Source organism: Onychostoma macrolepis, chromosome 02 (assembly GCF_012432095.1).
Source record: "Onychostoma macrolepis isolate SWU-2019 chromosome 02, ASM1243209v1, whole genome shotgun sequence".
Classification (NCBI taxonomy): Eukaryota; Metazoa; Chordata; class Actinopteri; order Cypriniformes; family Cyprinidae; genus Onychostoma; species Onychostoma macrolepis.
In genome coordinates, this window is record NC_081156.1 from 22,580,725 (window position 1) to 22,604,413 (window position 23,689).

Below are 23,689 nucleotides of genomic sequence, written 5' to 3' on the forward strand. Positions count from 1 at the left end.
ACTTTATTGCAGCGTAAATAAATACTTGTGTCTCAGAAGCGTGGAATGCAAGACACTGTTCATCTGTCAGGCCGGGACAGCCCCGTGCCGGTCTCTCCAAAAACTCCCCAGTTCTTCACAGTCATAAACCAGACATCTCTAACTATCTGCTGCTCATTTTTCTAGAGTAGAGAAAGAGGGACTAAAAAAAAAAAAAGAACAACAACAACAAAGAACAAGAAATCTGCTGGGGAATTTATTGTACTTTCTCCTGCCCCAAACTGCTTATGAATAAAGCATGATAATTCTGGGATGTTCTCTGTCATGGGTACCAATTCTAATTTTTAAAACACTACTGCTTTTGTGCTACAGAATGCTTTCAAAACCCAAACTAAAGTGAACAACGGATTAATGGATTTAATTTCCATGGGCACAGTGTACTAAATACATGTTTCATGGATGTTGCATGTGTATATGTTCCCCTCATAAATTCCCATTACTACGTTATGCAAGGTATAATGTTTGTATGGGCTTGTTTGCATGTGTTTGCATGAGAGTGCGTAAGTGCAAAGTGTAAGTGTAATTTTATCAAGCTGATAAGAATCACAAATCTAACCCCAGGGGTTATTTATATCACAAATATATGCCCACAGTAAACTAAAACTGAAACAACAGTACAACCCCTCAATCCCACACACTGGAAATGTCCATCCACTGACTGCACTGTCACCACAGTTGCAGAGAGGTGTTTCTATGCTCTGACGTGACATTTGTGTGCACGGTGTGACCTTATAATATATCTCTTTTTATAGAGTTAGATGGTAGCATTATTATGTTAAGCTAACAACACAGCACTGATAAACTCATAAGAATACATAGGAAATATTGGGCAAAATTGTCTTTTTGTTAATTACACTGAGCTATTTCAGCAACAACAAAAAAATTTGTAACTAAAGTATATTTATTGTCAAAAATGTTTGTGACTCATTCAGCTTGTAATTTTTCACTAAGCATGGTGCAATGCATTCTTGGATTACCTAATTCATATAGAACAGATGTGATGTCATCAACTAAAAAAAAAAATGATTTCAATAGACAAGTGATTTCTCATACACAATTCATTTTAATAGAGTGTAATGTTAACGCTTAATATAAACATTAATACTTATTAAAGTGATAGTTCACCAAAAAATGAAAACTCTGTCATTAATTAACACAAATTAAGATATTTTTGATGAAATCAGAACTTTCTGACCCTGCATAGACAGCAATGTAACTACCACGTTCAAGGCCCAGAAATGTAGTATAGGGCATCTTTAAAATAGTCCATGTGACATCAGTGGTTCAACTTTAATTTTAAAAGTACCTAATTTGACTTTATTTAACAATTACATCTCTTCCGAGTCAGTCTTTGACACACGTTCATGACAATACCATGACACATAAGGGCGAGCAATTAATGACAGAATTTTCGTTTTTGGGTGAGCTATCCCTTTAAGAATTAATAAATAATATTCTAATTAGTACAAAAATAAAGTATTTTTTTTAATTATATTAATTTAATATATAATATAAAATGTGATGTTAATACAATAAAATGAAATTTAAAAAATACTCAAATTAATTCAAGGCCTAATATTTTGTACGCTTGCTGTCTAGAGAGTTGATGTTAGTGTGTGAGTGTGAGACTGTCTATGCCTACACAATAACACTAACGGTTTCAGTAGGAGGCAGGTGGTACATCTGGAGTGTTGATGTTCATGCGGGTGACCTTTTCGAGTAGATTAACACAGCGTGAGGAGGCTCTGAGGTCGAGAACCAAGTCCTAAGGGTCGACTGAACAACAACAAGGAAGCTCTTAGTGTGTTTTTAGGTTATTTCCACAGTTCTCAGGCGATGTGTGGTGAGAGCTATTACTTCAGGGGATTATCTTTGAAATACAAGAGCTCTTAAAGCCGGCCAACAGATAAAATTAGTTTTTATGGGAGTGACAAGCGAAACTCCCCAATGTCTCTCTGTTGTAAAAACATAAAAATTGGCAGCATGCCTTGCGAGAGAATGTTTTATGGGAGGAAAGATACAGCAAGAATTCAACTTATCTGTGCTATTACTCAGATATATTTTGACTGATACGTCTGGACTCTCTCCGCGTTTAGCATCACGACTTGTTGCTCAAGTCTGTAAATGACACACTGCACCTTTATACATATAAATCACTGTCTTTCTCAAATCTACACAGTACGGTGTGCTTTCACGCCTGGTACATTGGAGGCAGGGACTGTGCTGCGATATGTGAGCAGAGCTGAGATTTGATTCATTCAGGGATTGCATGAGTGCTCTGCTGATGGGAAGGACTCAAATGAGTCCAAACTCCCTCAAGAGAGTATCTCTGAGCCAGCCAACCACAACCGAAAATGCTGCTGTCTGAAACAAGCTGCATTTGTGATGAGAGGACACTGTTCCTTCTTAGGTTTGCACCCTGATAAAAGAGGATCTTATCTGTTACGGAGTCAGTACATTGCAATGAGTCACATGACATGCGAATGATTAGATTAAGTCATGTCTTTGCAAAATCATCAGAAGCAGCAGCAAAATAATACATGCCTCAGTCCATTATATTAGCACTAATGGCACATTTTGGATCTTCCTTATTTGACATACTGAATTCAGGTCATAAAGACCATCTAAACATCTAAAACAAGGGGGTCCAAACCTGTTCCTTAAGGACCACTGTTTGGCACAGTTTAGCCCCAGTCTTAATTGAACACACCTAAACTAGCTAATCAAGGTCATCAGACTCACTTGAAACTTCCTGAAGTGTGTTGAAGCCGGTAGAAGCTAAATTCTACAGGCCATTGACCCTCTAGATGCAGGATTGAAAACCTCTAATCTAAAATGTACAGTTTTGCACATGTATACATATATGCATGTTTGAATATTGAGTCTCAATATACAATATACAGATGAAGTACTGCATCTGTTGAGGTTCTAAATTGTGCAACCAGTGGATGCGTTGCTGTCTCATGAGACTATTGGGAGCCATCACTTAAAAAAAACGGCAGAAAACTGTGAGCCATACAGTAAGTGCATTATACCAAAAAAAAATCCTGTGTTTACATTAACAACACTCGAGTAAACAGTTTTCACGGTCAATAGTATCATAGGTCACAAAAACACACAGGTCAAAGGACGACGCCAACATAGAAGATTACTGGAGTATGTTTTACAAGAAAATACGATTTTAGTTTTTCTACTTCAAAATTTAACATTTAATTCAGTGTCACTTGCAGTGTTGGGGAGTAACTAGTTACATGTAACAGCGTTACATAATTTAATTACAATATAAATGTAACTGTAATCCATTACAGAGAAAAAAGTGTAATTAAGTTACAGTTACTTATTTAAATGTTATTATGAATAATATTAATTTGTTGCTTTACCTGTTTTTGATGTGCACAATGCCTCCTGTCATTTAAAGGCCATTTAGTAAAGTGTTGCTATTCTGATGATTTTGATTGGTTCTCTCATTTGCCGCACACTACATCTGCCAATTACATCAATCCACATTGCTGCTAAAAGCTACAACTTGTCTGAGAGTTGCCACCGTGGCAAATGATAAAAATGCATTCCAGCACTGAAAATTTAAACATCAAAAATCAGAACAATCTCAAAGTAAAAAGTAGTTCTGAAGTCTGATTTTGTGGTGGCTGTGCTTTAAAATGAAATTATTATAATCTTAATTCAATGGATGAAGGATTTTGAAAATCTGACAGTAATCAGTGTTTAATACTAAGGTTAACCCAGATGTATGAAAATGATTAACAGTTGAAAACATTCATTAGAAATTTAGAAAAGTATTTTTAACTGATCAAAAAGTAATCCAATGTAATCAGTTACTTTACTTTAATACCGTAATTGAAATAGTTACACTACTTATTACATTTTAAATAGGGTAACTTGTAATCTGTAACCTGTTACATTTCCAAAGTTACCTTCCCAATACTAGGCCTTTTATTCGTAACTGTTTGTGAAATCAGTGTATGATTAGGAATCCTGCATAAAAATCAAGATGTTCTTCATCAAATTCAGTACATAATATGAAAGCACAAGAATTTGGACGCGTTCACTCGCCAAGATCGATCATCCTGCTGATCTGGCATGCACAGGTGCAGCAATCAGCGCTTGAAAAATGGAGCATTTGCCCCCCACCATGTACTGTGTTTACTTCCCAAAGCACCACAGAGCTGCTCTCTGTATTAATCTTACAACATTACAGCAGTGATTAATCAGGGTACAGTCTGCCGAAGCCGGCAGAGGGGCTTCCCAGTGAGAGAGACAGAAAGAAAGAGAGTGAGACGTTCTCATTGTATTTCCAGTCACACATTATCTCCTCAGGCAGCCGCCCCCACCCTCCTCTTTTCTCTTTTTCTCTGTCTTTTCTCTCTCTCCCCCTCACATCTGTTTCCTGGGGTGATGTTCATGTTGCTACTTACTTTCCAGAACACATTTGATTCCATCCAGGGGAAAAGCCGGTGTGCTGGAATGTCCAGGCACCAGGTGCATCAGCGCTCTCTGTTATTCACATCTGAGAGGCTTCGTGATCTCTCTACCAGAAAGAGAAGAATAATTAGTGTGCACACTAAACAGTGCTTTCTACTGAAAAAATGGCTTTATGTAACCATTAAACACAGATGGTTTGGCATACTTCACCACGCTCTGATAACTACTTTTATTTGTTCTAAGAACCGTTTAGGGATTGTTTACCATTCAAGCAATGTTAACTGGATGTGAAAATGGAATAAAAAGTCTGTTTACGTGATTAGGCATCACTTGTGATCAACCCATCTACGCATTTAGATGGGACCCCTGTATGGAAATGTGCCTGTTGCCATGGGAAACTTCCAAACCTATCATCACATCAAGGATATGATGAGTCATCCACAGGCAGATCCATATTTATACTCCGTAACTCTGGTGGGTCACACCCCCCACCCCCACCCCACTCTCTCTCCATATATGTTTATAAGCCGGATATAGTCTCTTAGCAGCAAAGCAAAAGCTAAGAGTCATGTGGTATGTAAATTTCTTTGGTATATATACACACATGGTCAGAATTGTTGGTAGCCTTGGTAAATATGATCAAAGAAGGCTGTGAAAATTAATCTGCATTGTTAATCCTTTTGATCTTTTATTTTAAAAAATTCACAAAAATCTAACCTTTCATTGGAGAATAAGAATTTAAAATGGGGGGAAATATTATGAAATAAATGTTTTTCTCTAATACACATTGGTCACAATTAATGGTACCCTTTTATTCAATACTTTTTGAAACTTCCATTTGCCAGTTTAACAGTTCTATAATGCTCTATTAAACCCTATAATGCCTGATGAGGTTAGAAAACACCTGACAAGAGATCAGAGACCTTTTTTTTCATCCAGAATCACTCCAGACCCTTTAGATTCTCTTCAGTTCACCCACTCATTTTCTACAGGGTTCAGGTCAGAGGACTGGAATGGCCAGCAGAAGCTTGGTTTTGTGCTCAGTGACCAATTTTTGTGTTGTTTTTGAGGTTTGTGTTTGGATTATTGTACGGTTGGAAGATCCAAACATGGCCCATTATAAGATTTCTAACAGAGTCAGTCACTTATTGATTTTTTATCTGTTGGTATTTGATAGAATCCATGATGCCATGTGTCTAAACAAGATGTCCAGGACCTCCAGCAGAAATATAGGCCCACAACATCAAAAATACAGCAGTATATTTCATTGTACACATGGGGTACTTTTTATCCCTGTGTTCACCAAACCCATCTTGAGTGTTTGCTGCTAAAAAGCTCATTTTTTAGTTTCATCTGACCATAGAAGCCAGTCCCATTTGAAGTTCCAGTCGTGTCTGATAACTGAATATGCTGGAGTTTGTTTTTGGATGAGCTAGGAGAATTTTTCTTGAAACCCTCCCAAACAACATGTGGTGATGTAGGTGCTGTTTGACAATTTTTTTTAAGGTTTTCTGACCCCGAGACTCAACTATTTTCTGCAATTCTCCAGCTGTGGTCCTTGGAGAGTCTTTAGCCACTCAAACTCTCCTTCTCACCGTGCATTAGGACGATATAGACACACATCCTCTTCCAGGCAGTTTCGTAACATTTTATTTTGATTGGAAATTCTTAATTATTGCCCTGATGGTGGAAATGGGAATTTTCATTGCTCTAGCCCTTTTCTTAAGGTCACTTTCTAATTTGTGAAGCTCAATTATCTTTTGCTGCGCATCAGAAATATATTCTTTGGTTTTTCTCATTGTGATTGATGATTAAGGGAATTTGGACTTTGTTTTCCCTCCTATTTATATTTCTGTGAAACAGGAAGCCATGGCTGGATAATTTAATGTTCATAATCCCCCTGGTGTGCTCAAAATTGTAAATATGAATGGGAATATACTTCAGAGGTATTTTACTTTTAAGAATCTCTAGGGGTACCAAAACATTTATTTCATAATGAGATTTTCCCCCATTTTCAATTGTTTTAGTTCAATGAAAGGTTATATTTTTGTGATTTCTTTAAATAAAAGTTCAAAAGGATTAATAATGCAGGTTTATTTTCAGAGCCTTCTTATATATATATAAGAATATACATACACACACACACACACACACACACACATAAACTTGAATCTAATATTATATATATATATATATATATATATATATATATATATATATATATATGGTCATAGCTCATAATATTTACACCACCATACAAATACCATTTACAGACCTGTTTGAAGTTTGAAGTTTGTCTGTAAGATTTTTTAATATTTTTGAATGTTATGGTCACCAGGGCTGCATTTATTTGATTAGAAAAATAAAGTAAAAATTATAATATTGTGAAACATTATTACAATTTAAAATAATTGTTTAGCCATGTTTTTTTTCTTCCTATTTTTTCTTTGATGAATAGAAATCTTAAAAGAATAACATTTATTTCAAATACAAAATTTTTTGCAACACTTTTTGTGCAAGTCACAGGTTTATGTGGCATGGTAAAAGAAAAAAAAAAAACATTCATTTTACCTTGCATATATATATATATATATATATATATGTATATATATATATATATATATATAAAATTCAAAAAAATTTATAAAATATTAAATAGAAAATGGGAATTTAGTAAAATTAAAATTAAATTAAATTAAATTGGTAGTACCTTTGAAATAACTGAAATTATCTGAAGCAGAGATTTGTAAGTCTTATGCAGGCATTCCTGGAATAGCACACTTTAGAATCTTCGTCAACCTATCAGTTTTATATATATATACACACACACACACACACACACACACACACAAACTGTTTTTATTTTAATTATTCATCCATTCTAAATTGTTAAACACATGGCGTGTTAATCACAATGCCACCAGTAGACACAAAACAGGAGAACAGAAGAGAAAATCAAGAGACTCTTGGATAATGTAGCTGAAAGAAAATACAGTGCAATTATGTTCTAAATCACTGGTCTCTTCGAGCAGAGGATAATGCTGTTTTGGTGTCAGACACACAGGGTGATTTCCCATGCTGTGTGAAAGAGGAATGTAAACAGTGGGGTGAGAGGGCTGACACCATGGGTGTCTGAGAGTGTTTTCCTTTGCTCGGTCTCTCCTAGCTTTACAGCACGGAAGTGTGAGATGCTGCACAGTTAATAGCACCCTTCGAGTGAAATAGCGCACCACGCAAGCTTCTTACACAGACAGCTGACACTGCTTTCTAAACACTGCATCCCTCTATAGAGGACCGTAAAGGCCAGTTTCTCTGTGTGCGTCAGCAGGAGGGAAGACTTTATAATCTTGACTGGTTTTAATATAGATTCCACATGTAATGTCAAAACGGCTCCGGCCCTCCCAACTACACATCAAAGCAAAGAAGAGCGCTCATGAGCTCAAGATGTCTAGTAGTTGGTATTCTAAACTTTGACCCCTAGAGTATAAATGCTAAGAGTGGTTGTTTAGAATTGAAGGGAGTCGTTGCATTCATTCATCGGTAGCAGATGTTCACTTGGACCTCGTGGTTGAAGATCGCAGAATAGCGCAATGGCACTTTGTCATAGGCTTCGCATGCACTGAACAAGTGATTCAGAAAGTGACAAATATACAGTGAGAAGTGTTTTATGAGAAAGTCAGAGAAAGTTTGAGAAGTGATGCATTGGTGTTGACATTTGTGAGAAAAACAATGACAGCAAATGGTCAGAGGTTTTTAAACATCCAGATATGATGATTTACTTCTTAAAATACAGAGTTATTTATATTATCCAGTATAAAAACCCATTTACTATATAATACAACTGAAAAAGAGTGATAATGAAACAAGATATTGTAACATCATGTTTCCAAATAAAAAAAATATATATATATATATATTATTTGTCAAACTAAATGAATAAAAAATGTTTTTTAATAAATTACACATATATATATGTGTGTGTGTGTGTGTGTGTGTGTGTGTGTGTGCGTGATTATGTTGAAAAATATGATTATTTTAACACTGTACACAATTATTCAAAAGTTTAGAGTTAGATAAGATCAGTTAAAAAATATATTTTTTGAAAGAAATTACTATTTTATTGATTTTATTACAATCTTCTTTATTTAATTTTTTCTTTATAAAAACTTCAAAAACCATTAAAAAAATCTTACAGACCCCGAATTTTGAATGCTAGTGTGTATTTTCAACCAATAATAGAATATTAGAGACATATTTCAACATATTCAATGGTTAATCATTTTCACATTTTTTAATCATTATTATTTTTTACATTTTTATTTATTTTTACAACAAATATTGATCCAGAGCACCACTTAGCAAGCAGAAACAGCAGGCATGCAAAATATGTATACTATACAATTGTGCATAAACTATATATTAGCATATTACAAAACTATATCTGTTGCTATTGTTATATTTTTTTATCATTTTACATTCTTTCAAATTTTCCATGAAGCCCCTAGCACTCACTTGTGGCCTTCTGGAGGGGTTCGGTTAGAACAGTTGGATAAATAGATAAAAACAATATTTAATGCTTAGATTATAGTTGCATGATCCTTTTCTACCTTTTTTGCCCCCTATTTATTTAGTGGGTAATAGAGAAAGGACAGGAAATGGTTCAAACCCACATTGCCCAGCACCATGGTACAATTTCAGAGTATGTGAGACTGAATGACCCTGCTTATGACACAAGCTCAGTCTTTACTTAAAGCACTGATTCACCACTTATTATTATACCTAAAGCTTGTGAACACAATGTCTCGAAATCAGAGAGTTCAACTTGGTTTCCCTGACAACAGCAGCAGCCAGGTTCCCTGGTCTCCGGCCATACGTCAGCCACACAGAGTAATCATAGGATGAGCTCACTGAAGTCTGAGCCAGAAACTAATGCATGTCTATGAGTCTCCCAGCATCACCACACAAAAGGACACTCCTTGACGACAACACACGACTGTTTCATTATCTTGGATCTAATCTCATGTCTGTTAATCATTCTTATTACTGGTGCTATATGCAATGCCCTATTTTGCTGTTGGATAACCTGATTACAAACTATTGCCAAATCAAAATCAAGGTTTCGTAAATACAGTATCTCAGCTGTTTTTTTTTTTTTTTTAAACAGCAATGAGATTAAATGTTGAGAAGGCTTTTGTTTAAATAGATGGTTAAACCTACAATGATCATGCCATTCCAAACCTGTATGACTAACTTTCTTCTGTGGAACATAAAAGAAAACCTTTATTTTTAAGAGTGAAGAATGTTGGTCTTCCAACACTGAGGCATTTTTCAGAATTGTATGTTCCAGAATTGTAGTTTCTTTTATGTTTCACAGAATGATGACAGGATTTTCATTTTTGGATCTCCTAGAAGATATTTTAAAGAGGTCTCAAACTGTGCTCAGATTTGCCAAGTTACTAAAGCTTGCCAATAAATCCAGAGACTTTGTATTTTAAAATAGATCAAAATGCTGTCGACATCAATTTTATACAACAATTTCTGTTTTTATTCCTAAGAAAAACGTTAATAGAGTTGAAAGCATAACTGTGAACTCCTGAGCAATGAAAGCCCACAAATGAGCAATAAAATGTTCCTCTGGGTTTCTACATACTCTACATAATCAAAACATTGGTTATGAACCATGACATCTGCTACGAACACCAGTTCAGATATGACAAAGCATTAACTTTTAGTAGCAGAAAACTCCATTTCCCGGAAACCAAACTCACCAAAGTGAGCTTTTAATCAGAGGAAAGCATCTGAATAGGTCAGAACAGCTGATGTAGAAGAAAGTTCACATGGGCCTCATAAGCACTGAGGCAGGAAGGCAGGAAGGCATGTAGCCCGAGCTCCATTAAATTAAGTGAGTAAAGCAATGCAGCCCAAACGATGAATCATGCCTGCCAGCAATGTGCACCTCTCCAGAGCAGAACTAAGTGAGAGAAAGCCACATAATTATGTAAGTGAGCAGAAAATACTCCAGGGAATAAAAAACAAAGCTTGAATAAATCATAAGCTATTTGATTGCCTTGTTTCTGCCTACTGAAAGAAAGAGTATTTCTCCAACAAAAAGATATACACAGACATCATGGCAGGAAAATGCGTGGCAATGCACCAGCACGCATATACACACATTTAGAATTCAGGGGATCAACTATGCAATGGGTCTGTGGCTTCCTGTCCTGGTGATCTGGGAAAATCAATAGTTTTCCATAAAACAAAATGACAGCAATAAAAGATTTACAGCGGAAAGATGGGACCATTGCCATTTCTCTGTCACAGATTATTTTATATGGAGGCCAATTAAAAATCTGAAGATACATACAACACCCTTGCGATTTTGATATAATTTCACATCTCTTGCTGATAGAAATTGTTGACAGGAACTCACACCATGTCTGATGGAATATATTAATAGTGCTTAGTACATACAGCATAGCATGTAATGAAAACTAAATATGAAATAAAAATAACAACTAACTTAGAAGAGTGAGAAATATGCTAAAAAAAATTAACTAAACTAAAATACATTTTTATGATCCAAACTTACTAAACTAAAATAAAAATTAATTTTTGTTTCAGTGTTTAGTGCATTGTATAAAACCTTTCACAGCCCTCCTGCATTAAACATGAAAATGACATTAGAAAAATTCAACATAACATACTTTTTTTTTTTTAAATGACACTACTTTGCACATTAACTTTGATAACCCTAAAACAGTAAAACTAAACTAACTAAATAAAAACTAGAAAACTCTAACTAAAAATGACAAGTGAAAACAAAAACTAAATTAAAAAAGACAATGAAGTAATAATATAAAATAGATAAACAAATAGATAAAAAAAATGGCACACACAAATGAAGGACTGTAGTTTTTCTGCTGCCTAAGGAATGCTTACACATACAGATCTATCATTATACATAACTATCAATCTTGTTTTTGGTTTTGTCTGACACATAACAGAAGTCACTTAAGTCTCAACCAACTATACGTCAGATATGTCTACTATCACAAGAATCCAGTATCAGTCACAGACGCTAATGTACAGCCTTGGGGTTTCAGGAATGCCTAGAGATTTGTTTCTCTTTCACGTTCATGGAATATTTTCTCAGCAAATACCTGCATATTGTTTGTTTTTGAACTATGATCAGTCTTTGGGCACTAAAAAGTTATTCATTGCTTCAAACTGACAAAACCACTGACTGTTACGTAACTGCTTACATACTTTGCATAGGTCCATGTGAGACCTTTGAGTCCTTTGCATAATGTAGATTTTTTTTTTTTTGTAAAATTGGAAAATAATTTCCAGTTTAATCACAATCTACACAGAATATATTTATAAATTAATTACACATCAGATCTTCCTAATAAACTGGAGCTTCAAAGCAGAAAAAACGCTCATCTCCTTAAGCCGGCATTACATCAATGTCCCCGACAGAAGATCAATGCTTGGCGTCATTTCTCGGTTTGCTGTGTGGCAATCTGTACTGTAAGGAATTAGGTTACACATCACATCCTTCAATGGACTTCCTGTTGCCTGCCTCACTCAAACACAGCTTAAATTACATCCATTCAGTATCAATGGATTCCTCTGAGCTGTATTTTTCTATCCATTCATTCAGTCGTGGAGTTGCATACAATGCACGTGAAAACAGCAGGTTTTGAACAACAGTTCAAAGCTGAAATACTCAGAGTGCCTACGCAGAATTATGCAGAGTCCTTGAGCATTTCAGTGCAAGAGTAATTGATTGCTTTGATATGCTGCTGGAGCGTACAGCTGTAGGACTGAAGTCTGAGACTGATTACAATTTCTATGCTGTTGCTGTAAATGAGGCCAATGTAATACAGTGCATCTGCATCAGCACACACGCCATGACAGGTTTAATGGCTGACAGCAGTGAACTGCTATTTGTTTAAGGCCATTGAAAGTGTGAATTTTAGAGTGTGTTTCAGTTTGACTTCGTTTGAGTGATGTAATCCTCTAGAGAGGAATGTCACCTCAAAAACAGATTGCAAAAGAATTTAACACTGACACATAGCTCTAAATCGATAGCAGACTCAAAAATGTACTTTCTCATGCTATCACAAACCAGGGTTATTAGGTAACTATAACTAGAACAATGGAAACAGATTATTGTTACTTGAAATAAAATAAACAATACCAAAATAAAATATTCCAAAAAAACTTATTTTATATCAGCTAGTTGCCAATACAAGATTTCACATTTTCAGTTAGTTTAATTTGATGTACTAAAATAACTAAAACTGAATAAATATGTGACCCTGGACCACAAAACCAGTCTTAAGTGTCAATTTTTCGAAATTGAGATTTATACATAATCTGAAAGCTGAATAAATCATCTTTTCATTGATGTATGGTTTGTTAGGATAGGACAGTATTTGGCTGAGATACAACTATTTGAAAATCTGGAATCTGAGGGTGCAAAAAAATCAAAATATTGAGAAAATCACCTTTAAAGTTGTCCAAATGAAGTTCTTAGCAATGCATATTACTAATCAAAAACGACGTTTTGATATATTTACAGTAGTAAATTTACATAATATCTTCATGGAATATGATCTTTACTTAATATACTAATGATTTTTGGCATAAAAGTAAAATCTATCATTTTGACCCATACAGTGTATTTTTGGCTATTGCTACAAATATACCCCAGAGACTTAAGACTGGTTTTGTGGTCCAGGGTCACATATTATAAAAATTTTTTTTTTTAAACTATATAGAAATATATATATAAAAACACACACACACACACACACACACACACACAACAACATTACTAAAACTTTTATTAAAATGTAAATGTAAACAGGAAAAAAACTAATATTAATAGAATTTGTTTTTTTCATTTTTATAATTTATTTATATATAAAATATTAATAAAAACTAAAACTGTTACTAAAATAGTATCAAATAAAATATCCTTTTCAAACTTTAATATAAGTTTTTTTAGAATACATTTCTAAAAATGTGCTGGTATCCCTTTTCAGTGCATTACAATGACTAGGGCCTGAAGTTGTCATTGATTCATTTAGTGAATCAAAAACATACAGCGCAACCAGAGCTGTCTGTTTCATGAGTGAATGACTCTTATGAGTCTTTTTTTTTATTTTTATGAATCGATGTCTGATTTCTGTTTCTGAGCAGTTCTGCAAGCTTCAAAAAGGATGCCAAAATACCATAAAAGAATCACAAAAGTAATCTATAAGACTCATGTTCTTTTAAATCTTCTGAAGCCATTTGATAACTTTGAGATGTGCAGACTATAAAACGATAATATTTTATGATTACTGTTAATCACTAAGTCAAGGACTTAAACTGGAGAACTAAATCAATCGGGTTCATGAACAAATCCTCAGTTTTGTGGACTGAATCAACTGATTTATTGGACTGATCTGACTGGCTGGCTGTTTACTAATCCGCCAATACTATGGCTAGAGCAGATGTCGAGACCTTTAGTGAATCACGAATCAAAAATCAGTTCGTCTCATACAAAGCTATTGCATTTGCTTTGTCATTTTTGAAGTTTGACATGTGCTTTCATTATATTGAAAAGGTTATGATATACTCCAAAGTTTACCCTTAGTGTCCTATGGAAGAAAGAAAGTCATACCACTGAGAGCAAGCAAATGCTGACAGAATTTTCCTTCATAGGTGAACTATCCCTTTAACATCAAATATGCATTGAGGACACAGTATGATTGTTGCAGGTCGTTGCTGAATTCCTCTCCTCTCTAGCCGGATGAGGAAACTGTGCTAAAATAACCCTTAAAACATCCAGCAGCAGGTGCAGAATCAATCAGAGGAATCAACACGAAGCACCCTCATCAGAGCAATTAGCATTGCTTCACAAGGAGAGGGAGAGGAGAGATGTGCGCATGGAAATTTCGAGAAGCAGAGAGAGAGAGCAAGAGAGAACGAGAGAGTACATATAATTGCAGGGCTCAGGCTATGACTGGCAGAGACTGTCTGATGCTCCTGAAGGAGCTCAAAGAATATGCTGCAGCCCACACACAGATGGAGAGGGGCAAACACACTCAGACAGTGCTGTGACACAGCACAATGATGTCATCACATTGTAGACATGTGCTCCATTCATAATCGAATCAGACAAATGGCCCATTACATAACACATGCATTCACCATTGCATTCACCTGAAGTCAATGCACAAGTAATTGTTAAGTAAGAGCTTGTAATGTACTGATTATAGAGTCATTTTCAAAGTTTACATAAATAAACTGCTTCCTTCAGCCCTAGAGTACTTATCATTTTAAATGGACAATAGAAAGAGAGGGCAAATAGGTTATAGGTGATATAAGTACAAATGCATTGTGTAAGGTTTCAAAATTTGATGATGATGATAAAAGTCTTGCAGCCTTTTAGCAGCTTAGATAACTTATGAGTACAAATCCAAGCTGTAAGGATTTCCACAGGCAACAATCCAGCTCTAAGTACATTTTCATGTTCTTTCAAATTGTCAAAACATGTTTCGTCACTGATAGGACTTCAGACAGAAAATGGTTGGAAATGTAGACTAAGAGGCTATTTGTTTTTCTTCAGAACTAGTGTTGATAATTTCTTTTTTTTTTTAAATATTCAGACAGAATGATTTTCATTACACTTGATTCCGTTTTATCGTTTTCACATTTCTATGGACGAACGGAACACTGTCTCATTCGAATGTCAGCTGATCTTTTGAGTGAATCAAAAATATATACTGTATCCAGAGAAGTCTGATGCTCAAGTGAATGATTCATATGAGTAACACAAAGTGCTACCAGGTTGTCTGATTCATGAGTGATTTGACTCTTATGAATAAGTTCTTTTTAGTGAATCAAAAGCAGAGAGCGTGGCGAGAGATATAGAATTCCAAAGCAATGACTCTTACGAGTCCCTTCCTTTTAGTGAATCAAAAACATACAGAGTGACCAGATAAGTCTGATCCCTGAGCAAAAAAACGTATGAGCCTATTCTTTTAAGTGAATCAAAATCATATAGCACGGACAGAGAAGTCTGATTCCAAGCATGAACAGTTATTTTTAGTGAATCACAAATTCTTATGAATCAATTGTCAGTTTCTGTGAACAAAGAAGTGATATTGTGTTTTGTTGTTCTAAAAGCTTGTGAAGACTTAAATTATTGTAGCTTCTGGCTTGGTGTTCATACGTCAATAGTTAAAGATACACAATCAAATTTTTATTATAAAAACCACAATGTGGAATATATTAATATACAGTACAACAGCCCACATCTTTTGTTCATTGTTGTTTCGCATTTATTTTGGGATTGAAATGATCCCAGCATTTGGCAATAGAATTGCATTTAGGTTTTCCCAATTTTTATTCAACAAATTAAAGCTGCAGTCCATAAGTTTTGCCTCTTTGTCGCCATCTCTGTTTGAAAACCTGGAATTGCAGCCGTGTGCGGAATTATCTTGCTTGCGTGGGCTGTATGAATCTAATGTTTTGAGGTGAATGTTCTTCACAATCACAGATTCTATCCTATGTCTTGGAATATATGACCCAAATAAGAATTTTCACTGTATATTGCCATCTGAACAAGTAAGTGACAAGTTTGCCACATTTGTTCTGACCAACTGAGGTAAAAAGCATTACCATAAATCGTGCTACCAATGGTGATTTAATCTAAAGATCGGTTAGCTCATATCACATCAAACCGTGCAAAGTATTATTATTGTTATACTTTGTTCTCAAATTATTAATGTTAACAACATCAGCATTGCGTGACTATGAGTGTGTATTAGCATGTAGATTTCAATTTTTGTACAGTCTAATCTAATTGTCATGCCATTCGAATTTCATATTAAGAAATTCTTTTAACCCAAAAAGCAAACTATGCTCCTTTCGAATTGGTTTTCTTTAAAGTACAAATCTTGTGTAATCCCAGGCTATCTGTAATCAGAAGCACATTTAAAACTGGAATATAATTCATTCACGTGTTTCATAAACACATAATCCTTTCCGGATTACAATCCACCATCAAAATGATACATTTAATTATTCTAGCTGCTGTGAGAAAAGGCTATAAACGGTCCACCACCTGCAGGATAGCCTAGCAGCCGGGACAACTTCTTTATGTTTACAGACGTGATGTAATGACGCAGTGCCATGCTTGAATTTCCCGCAAAAACTTACAAACTTCCCACTTACCGCTGTGAATCGGGCTAAAGTAAGGCAATAGTTTTGAACACTGGCTGGTTATGTACTTGCTCAAATATTTTTTTTATGACTACCATTCCTATTCAGCAATTACGCAAAAACTGAATTTTGGAAAGGATTGAAAGAGAACAAGAAGAATCAATGGCAGATGTGTGTTGTTAGTATTCATGTGACCCCTACAAGACCCGTTTTAAATATCAGTATGCTCTGTGTTTACACGCTTGGCGCTGCATGAAAAGTGGCTTTGGGTTCAGCAGTCTGCAGATTCATCTTGGGTTTTGTGACGTAGCGGTCTGGCTTTTGTGTGGTCTTGACAGGTGGGGTAGACACCCTCTGTCCGGAGGTTCGGAAGCAGCGAGTGGGATTCATCCCCCATCTGCTGCTGTGAAAGTGGGGCACGCGACCCTGGTAGTAGCCCCCACCGCTGCAGCCTCCGGCGGTAGAGAGAAAGAGGCCCAACGGCATTGCGCATACAATAGAGGAGTCTGCACGTCTGTCATTCTGGGCGTATAACACAGACCGGAGGCCCCAAACAGCCCTTTTAGCTTTTCACTTAATGAAATGGAGTGTGTGTGTGTGTCTGTACACCTGTCACTGCATTGCCTTGGTTACTCCTTAAAGGAATGCTATTTCATGGTGTCTTTCTGTTCTTATGTGTTTGTGCAAGCGTTTATAATATAGCCAGAGGGCTCAGCACATTTCTAAAAGCACAACTGCAGTGAACACCTGATACAGGCTGACCAGTAACAAATCCTTTGCCCTTTCATTAGGAGCTGAAGCTGGTTTAACACATTTAACAAGCCGGCAGCAGCATTGAAGTCTGTTTCTGCTTTCCGGAGGGCTTTTTCCTGGTGTCATTTTGAGAGAGAACATGTAATGTGCACTTAAAACTTTTCTCATAAATGTCAAAAATGACTAGAGTTTGCCAAGACACGACTTAAAAATGAAAAAAAAAAAAAAAAGTTAGATAAGATAAGAAAGAATAACATTCAACACAAAAGAAACTTAAAGGTTAAGCATAAATCGAAGTTTATTTATCCAGTGCTCAACATGCAGCCATTATTTAAAATTCTTATGAAATAGATCAACAATTAAATGTTGTGCAATGTTATGTAATGCTTTTTGGTTCCAAAAAAGAAATACAAATCACAGAAAATGTAAAAATTGTATACTATATATGCTGTGTGCATGTGTGTGTGTGTGTGTGTGTGTGTGTGCATGTGTGTATGTGTGTGTGTGTGTGTGTGTGTGTGTGCATTTGTCTTGATGTTATGTAGGAAAGTAACCTGTTAAAAACAACTTTAAAACTGTGGTATATTGCTATAAATTACATTTTAATGTAAAATTTGTATTCTATGTATGTGTGTGCGTGTGTGTCTGTGTGTGTCAAATATATGGAACCTCATGTCAAAAAGGTTCCCAATCACTGCAGTGCATTATTTTCCATTAAATCTTTTTCTCTTTCACTGTCCTCCATCTCCCACCCACACCTGTACAATGATTGGCCACAACCTAGTTTAAAATGATTATGTCTGCAGACCAGAGAATTGAGCTTTAGCTTGGAGGAAGTTGTGGTTTGACCTGTGCTATTTTTTAAGTTTGGTCCTAATGATTTCAGTTGAGCACTTGGCATTGTTTTTTTAGTCTTTTACACAGTGTTTTACACAGCAAAATGAAGCTGCTCTTCTGCATCTTTACTCATTGATTTATTTGGAAATGCCACTGGGTGTTCCTCAGCAAGTTTATGATATACTGTGAAGAAGGCGTCAAACTGATAAATCAAAAGTACATTTCCATGTCTGGGGCCATGTCAGATTCTGTCACTGATGTTGTCACTTTTAGCTCATACTTAAAAAATACTTTGTGTTAGATGCATTCTGGAAACACCCCCTCACATCCACAGGAAGGATATCCTTAACTGGCAGAGCAGCAGTGACAGACTGTGCTTACATTGTGTACTGACATGTTCTAATGCTGGAGTAAAGAGGACTTGTTAGATTATCTCTTGGAAAAGGCTAGTCAGTTAGCACAACATCCCCTTCACCCACCTCAAACAAACACACTCATTACGCGCCCCATTTATACTCATATCTGAATCCCACATGCAACATGATTTATATGGACAGCAGCTGAAGCGACACCCCCACGTCAGATCAAAAGCAAAGTAAAACTCTCTTTGGGACAGTTTTAATCTACTTTGACAGTGGGTCTGCAGCAAGTCTGACTGTCAGGCCATCAGTGTCTGCAATATAGGGATCTGCAGTCTAAAAGAGCTGACCTTTAACATTTCACCCCAAAACCCTGGCAGCTGTCTGTGAAGCCAGTTCAGAGCTGCCCCCATCTGTCACTGACCTCCCGTAGGTGTAGGGGGAGGGATGTCTCTTTATTTCATTAGGCTGAAAGAAAAGAATGCCATACTCTTTGTTAGTGCACTTGTTTGTTATATAGTGCTATATAATGTGTATACTAGATTAATAGATAGATATTTTCTATTTTATGTAATATGTGTTTATATATTAGATGGCAAACAGTCATACGGATGGATGGATAGATGGACGGACAGACGGACAGGCAGACTAATGGACAGACAAACAGACAGATAGATAGATAAATAGATAGATAGAGAGATAGAGAGAGAGAGAGAAAAAGAAATAAAGAAAGAAATAAATATTTTCCATTGTATATGACATGTTATTAGATGGCAGACAGACATATGGATAGATAGATAGATGGATAAACAGACAAGACAGACAGACGAATTGAAAGAAAAAGAAAGAAAGAAAGAAAGAAAGAAAAGAAGATTTGTTTCATATATTACATGACAGACAAACATACACATGGATGGATGGACAGACAGACAGCAGACAGAAAGAAAGAAATTTTCCATTATATATGATATGTATATCTATATTAAATGGCAGACAGACATACAGATAATGGATAATGGATAGATAGACAGGCTGACGAACAGAAGGACGGATACATAGATATGTTATATAATGTGTATAGATAGATATTTATAATGTGTAAATATATTAGATGGCTGGCAGACAGACATACAGATAGATGGATTGGATTTTCAGACAGACAGACAGATCAATCGATCAATTAACAGACAAACTAAGATTTTCACAACCATTATATATAATATGTATGGCAAACAGACATTTGGATAGATGGATGAATGCCTAGACAGACAGACAGATAGATTAGACAGACAGACAGACAGCTATTTACACACACAAAAGAAGAATTTTGAGGCTAATTCTGAAGTAAAAAGTGAACCTTGATATCCGGCCACGGCATTAGCCCAAAGATCCAGATCATGACTTAGAATATTATTCCAATTTCCTCATCTCCTCATTTCTAAACTTACATAAACTGATTTGTACACAAAACAAAGCTGAAAATAGAAGCGGGTTAAACTTGATTATTTAGAGGCGTACTACACAAAGACTCAATTGAGAAGAACCTCTCTGAGCTCCATAAATCCCTAATGCTAACTGTGGTCTTAGGAAGCTTAGAGTGAACTCTCACTGGAGGTAACAAAATATGGCAATTTTTTTCTCTCAGAGACAGCACACACAGCACAAGGATATGTCATTTCTGCTTGATGCATCAATGGAATAAGAGTCCAAGAATACAATAAACAGAAGTCATTTCAGTAGATGAAAACATTCATGGACATTAATACGAATGAGAATAAAGTGTCTCACAAATTCGTGAGCAATTAGTCATTTCTGAGATCACACAGTTTAAACAGTAGATGTTACTGTGCTCAAGGCTGTTTGCATTCTGCCTGGTTGATTGCCGGAAGTGACTCTTTAAGGTGTGGAGAAGTCTCTCACTCATAGCCGTGAGATGAAAAGCTATGGGAAAGAGCTCAGGGAGCTGTGGGCGTTTGTGAAATGCCAGGAGAACACTTGCCGTGACGCACAAGCGGCTGCTGTCACAGGCAGGATCAGTTCGGGCTCTGCAAAGGCAAGGTGTGAGAGGAAACCCCGTTCTGGGATCGTTGTCTAGCTTGCGTGGGTGGTATGCTGCTTGCTGTTGCCTTGGAAACAAAGACGATCCGAATGAGTTCCTGTCTTGTTCACACATGCAGCGTGCACATAAGCATAGATACATGTGCATATGTTACAAATAGCAGTTTTATCTTTACTATACCTGAAAGGAGTGTCTGTTTAGCATATGTGCACTTTATTGCACTGTATTGTGCGAGTAATAATCAGCACTCATTTATGTCTGTGAGACGCAGACTTTGACAAGGTGTGGTAAAAGTAATTTGGCTTCGAGTGTTTTACAGGGCTCCACTGACACTGATAAGACAATAAGCAAACATGTGATCAGATAAAAAAATTAAAAAGATGATACTGTACACATTTACGTTCATCGCTATCATTACAGCCTTGATAAGCCTTACACAAATAGAGAAGACATAGTTCAGTAAGTTTCGGATGATATAAAACAAAAAAAAGCATTCAAGCGTGAACTCATAATTTGCACATCAAGTAGGCAGCTGTTAAAGGGACAGTTCACCCAGAAATTAAAATGTAGTCATCATTTACTCATCGTCATGCTGTTTCAAATGCAGTGTGACTTTAATGAAATTTGCTGAAAAGTTTAAAGGAATTTTTTCACTTGCTCACCAATCACCAACCTTCAGTCCGCATTTATCGTAAATATGAACTATTCCTTTAAACTCTTTTGTGACTTATGATTCCATCTTGCCAAAGTTTTCTGATATTGCCTGACGCATAATTGCGCAGACAGCAGTGACAGTGATGATCTATCACACTGATTGTTCTGATTAGGACAATTTCCTTGCTGCTTGCTTTCGTCACTTTGTTATGGTTACAGTGCAATGTTGCCATCTGCTATTATTTCACTTAGATATTTATCTGGAGCTAAGCTCGGATTTATTTTTACTTCTGACTGCTGAGCACCACTAAACCAGGCAATGTGTCATTCAGTAAGTTACTTCTTGGGTAATGCGTACATGTTTGTTTGGTTGATTCCTCTGTAACCATGACAAAATGTGCAGTATACAGACCTTCTTAATTTGAATTTTTGACGATTTCAGACTTGACAAAGAATAACAACTTATCGCACCATCAAATGTGTTGATTTTATTCTCTCGACCTTGAAACCACACATGACACTCCTCTTGTGGTGTCTGAAAATATCTTGTGGTTGCAACTGGCGTTGAAAACATGCACAAGAAAGGTGTGAGTCTAAGTATATATGTGTAAAAACTGAAAACAAGTCTGACCTAACTGCGTCAAGTAGCTGTTTTGTTTGTGCCAACATAACTGTGACATTTCTCAAGAGATTTATGATGCATTTATGTAATCATCCAGTTTTTTCTGCGAACTGTTGCGAGTACCTCTGTGCAGAGCAAGTCAACAAATAACAAGCAGACCACAACTGTCACATTTTGAGGTTTTAGTCTAAGAACACTCAGTTTTGTTAGTAATACATTGTATTAATTAAAATGAACTTAATGCAACATGATCATCAATTAAAATTATTATGCCACGGCATTTGCACAAAAAAAAAAAAAAAAAAAAACACATTTAACATCATAAGAACCATCTACCAAACTGAAATACTGTAGAAAACTCCAAAAAGAGAGAATATAGGACAGCCACAATCAGGACAAGCACAAGTTTAAATGGCTTGCTGCCTGCCACCCAGATAATCAGCTACCCAGGCAGCAGAGCTGCTACTGCCGTCAGGCTACACAAAAACAGCTGTACATCCTCAAATCAGCAGGACAAAAACACATAAGGAAATCTAACATGAAAAATAGAGCAACTCACAAACTCCCAAATGGAGAGGAGGACTTTCTTCAGTATCTGAGAGTACACTGAGCTTGTTATCGTACCCTAGAGGCAAATGCTCAGTGTGTTGTGTCTTTAAAAAGTGCTGTAATAGTAGGATAGTTGAGAGAGGATCAAGAATTAGAATTGGTCAATCATTCTCATTGAAACTTTAGAACGATTACACTTATTCTTCCAGATAATCAGTCCTCATGCCAAAATGCCAGGCACAGACTTACTTTCCCTTGAACCAACATATCACGCAAGAACCTTCCACTGCACTACAGCTCCAACAGTACCCTATTGAAAAAAACAGCATATGCTGGTTAGGTATGTTTTGAAGCATGGCAGGTGTTTTGACCTGGTTTAACTATTTCCATCTCAGGACCAACTCAGGACCAGCTTAAACCAGCTGCCATACTTCAAAACATACCCTTTTTCAACAGTATAAATTCTGGGTATCTCTTGTTATTTGAAACCACAATAATGGGGAAGACTGCTGACTTGGCAATGATCCAGGAGACGAACATTGACACCCTCCACAAAGAGGGTAAGTCACAGAAGATCATTACTGAAAGGTGTGGCTGTTTACAGAGTGCTGTATCAAAGCATATTAAATGCAAAGTTGATTGGATGGAAGAATTTGGGTAGGAAAAGGTGCACAAGCAACAGGGATGACCGCAAGCTTGAGAATACAGTCAAGCAAAGCCGATTCAAACACTTGGGAGAGCTTCACAAGGAGAGAACTGAAGCTGGAGTCAGTGCATCAAGAGTCACCACGCTCAGGCGTCTTCAGGAAAAGGGCTACCAAGCCACTTCTGAACCAGAGACAACGTCAGAAGCATCTTACCTGGGCTGTGGAGAAAAAGAACTGGACTGTTGCTCAGTGGTCCAAAGTCCTCTTTTCAGATGAAAGTAAATTTTATATTTCATTTGGAAACCAAGGTCCCAGAGTCTGAAGGAAGAGTGGAGAGGCACAGAATCCATGTTGCTTGAAGTCCAGTGTGAAGTTTCCAAAGTCTGTGATGATTTGGGCTGCCATGTCATCTGCTGGTGTTGGTCCACTGTGTTTTCTGATGTCCACAGTCAACGCAGCCATCTACCAGGAAATTTTAGAGCACTTCATGCTTCCTTCTGTTGACAAG

General features: G+C 36.3%; 1 protein-coding gene across 4 annotated transcripts in view; it reads right to left on the reverse strand.

Moving 5' to 3' along the window:
• Positions 1-23,689, reverse strand: part of LOC131521699 (dynein light chain Tctex-type 5) — a 51,728-nt gene that overhangs the window by 14,621 nt on the left and 13,418 nt on the right. The window contains exons 1-4 of one of the 4 annotated variants that reach the window (XM_058746665.1): positions 21,372-21,504; positions 20,890-21,041; positions 20,660-20,776; positions 4,473-4,585 (exon numbers count right to left, since the gene is read on the reverse strand). The exons of 1 other annotated variant lie outside the window; for it this stretch is intronic. In XM_058746665.1, coding sequence (XP_058602648.1) covers positions 4,473-4,542 — 70 coding nt within the window. In that variant the 5' untranslated portion in view covers positions 4,543-4,585; positions 20,660-20,776; positions 20,890-21,041; positions 21,372-21,504. Of the gene's footprint in view, positions 1-4,472; positions 4,586-20,659; positions 20,777-20,889; positions 21,042-21,371; positions 21,505-23,689 lie in introns of those variants that run through there. 2 more of the 4 variants (XM_058746672.1, XM_058746655.1) reach the window with 2 other exon arrangements.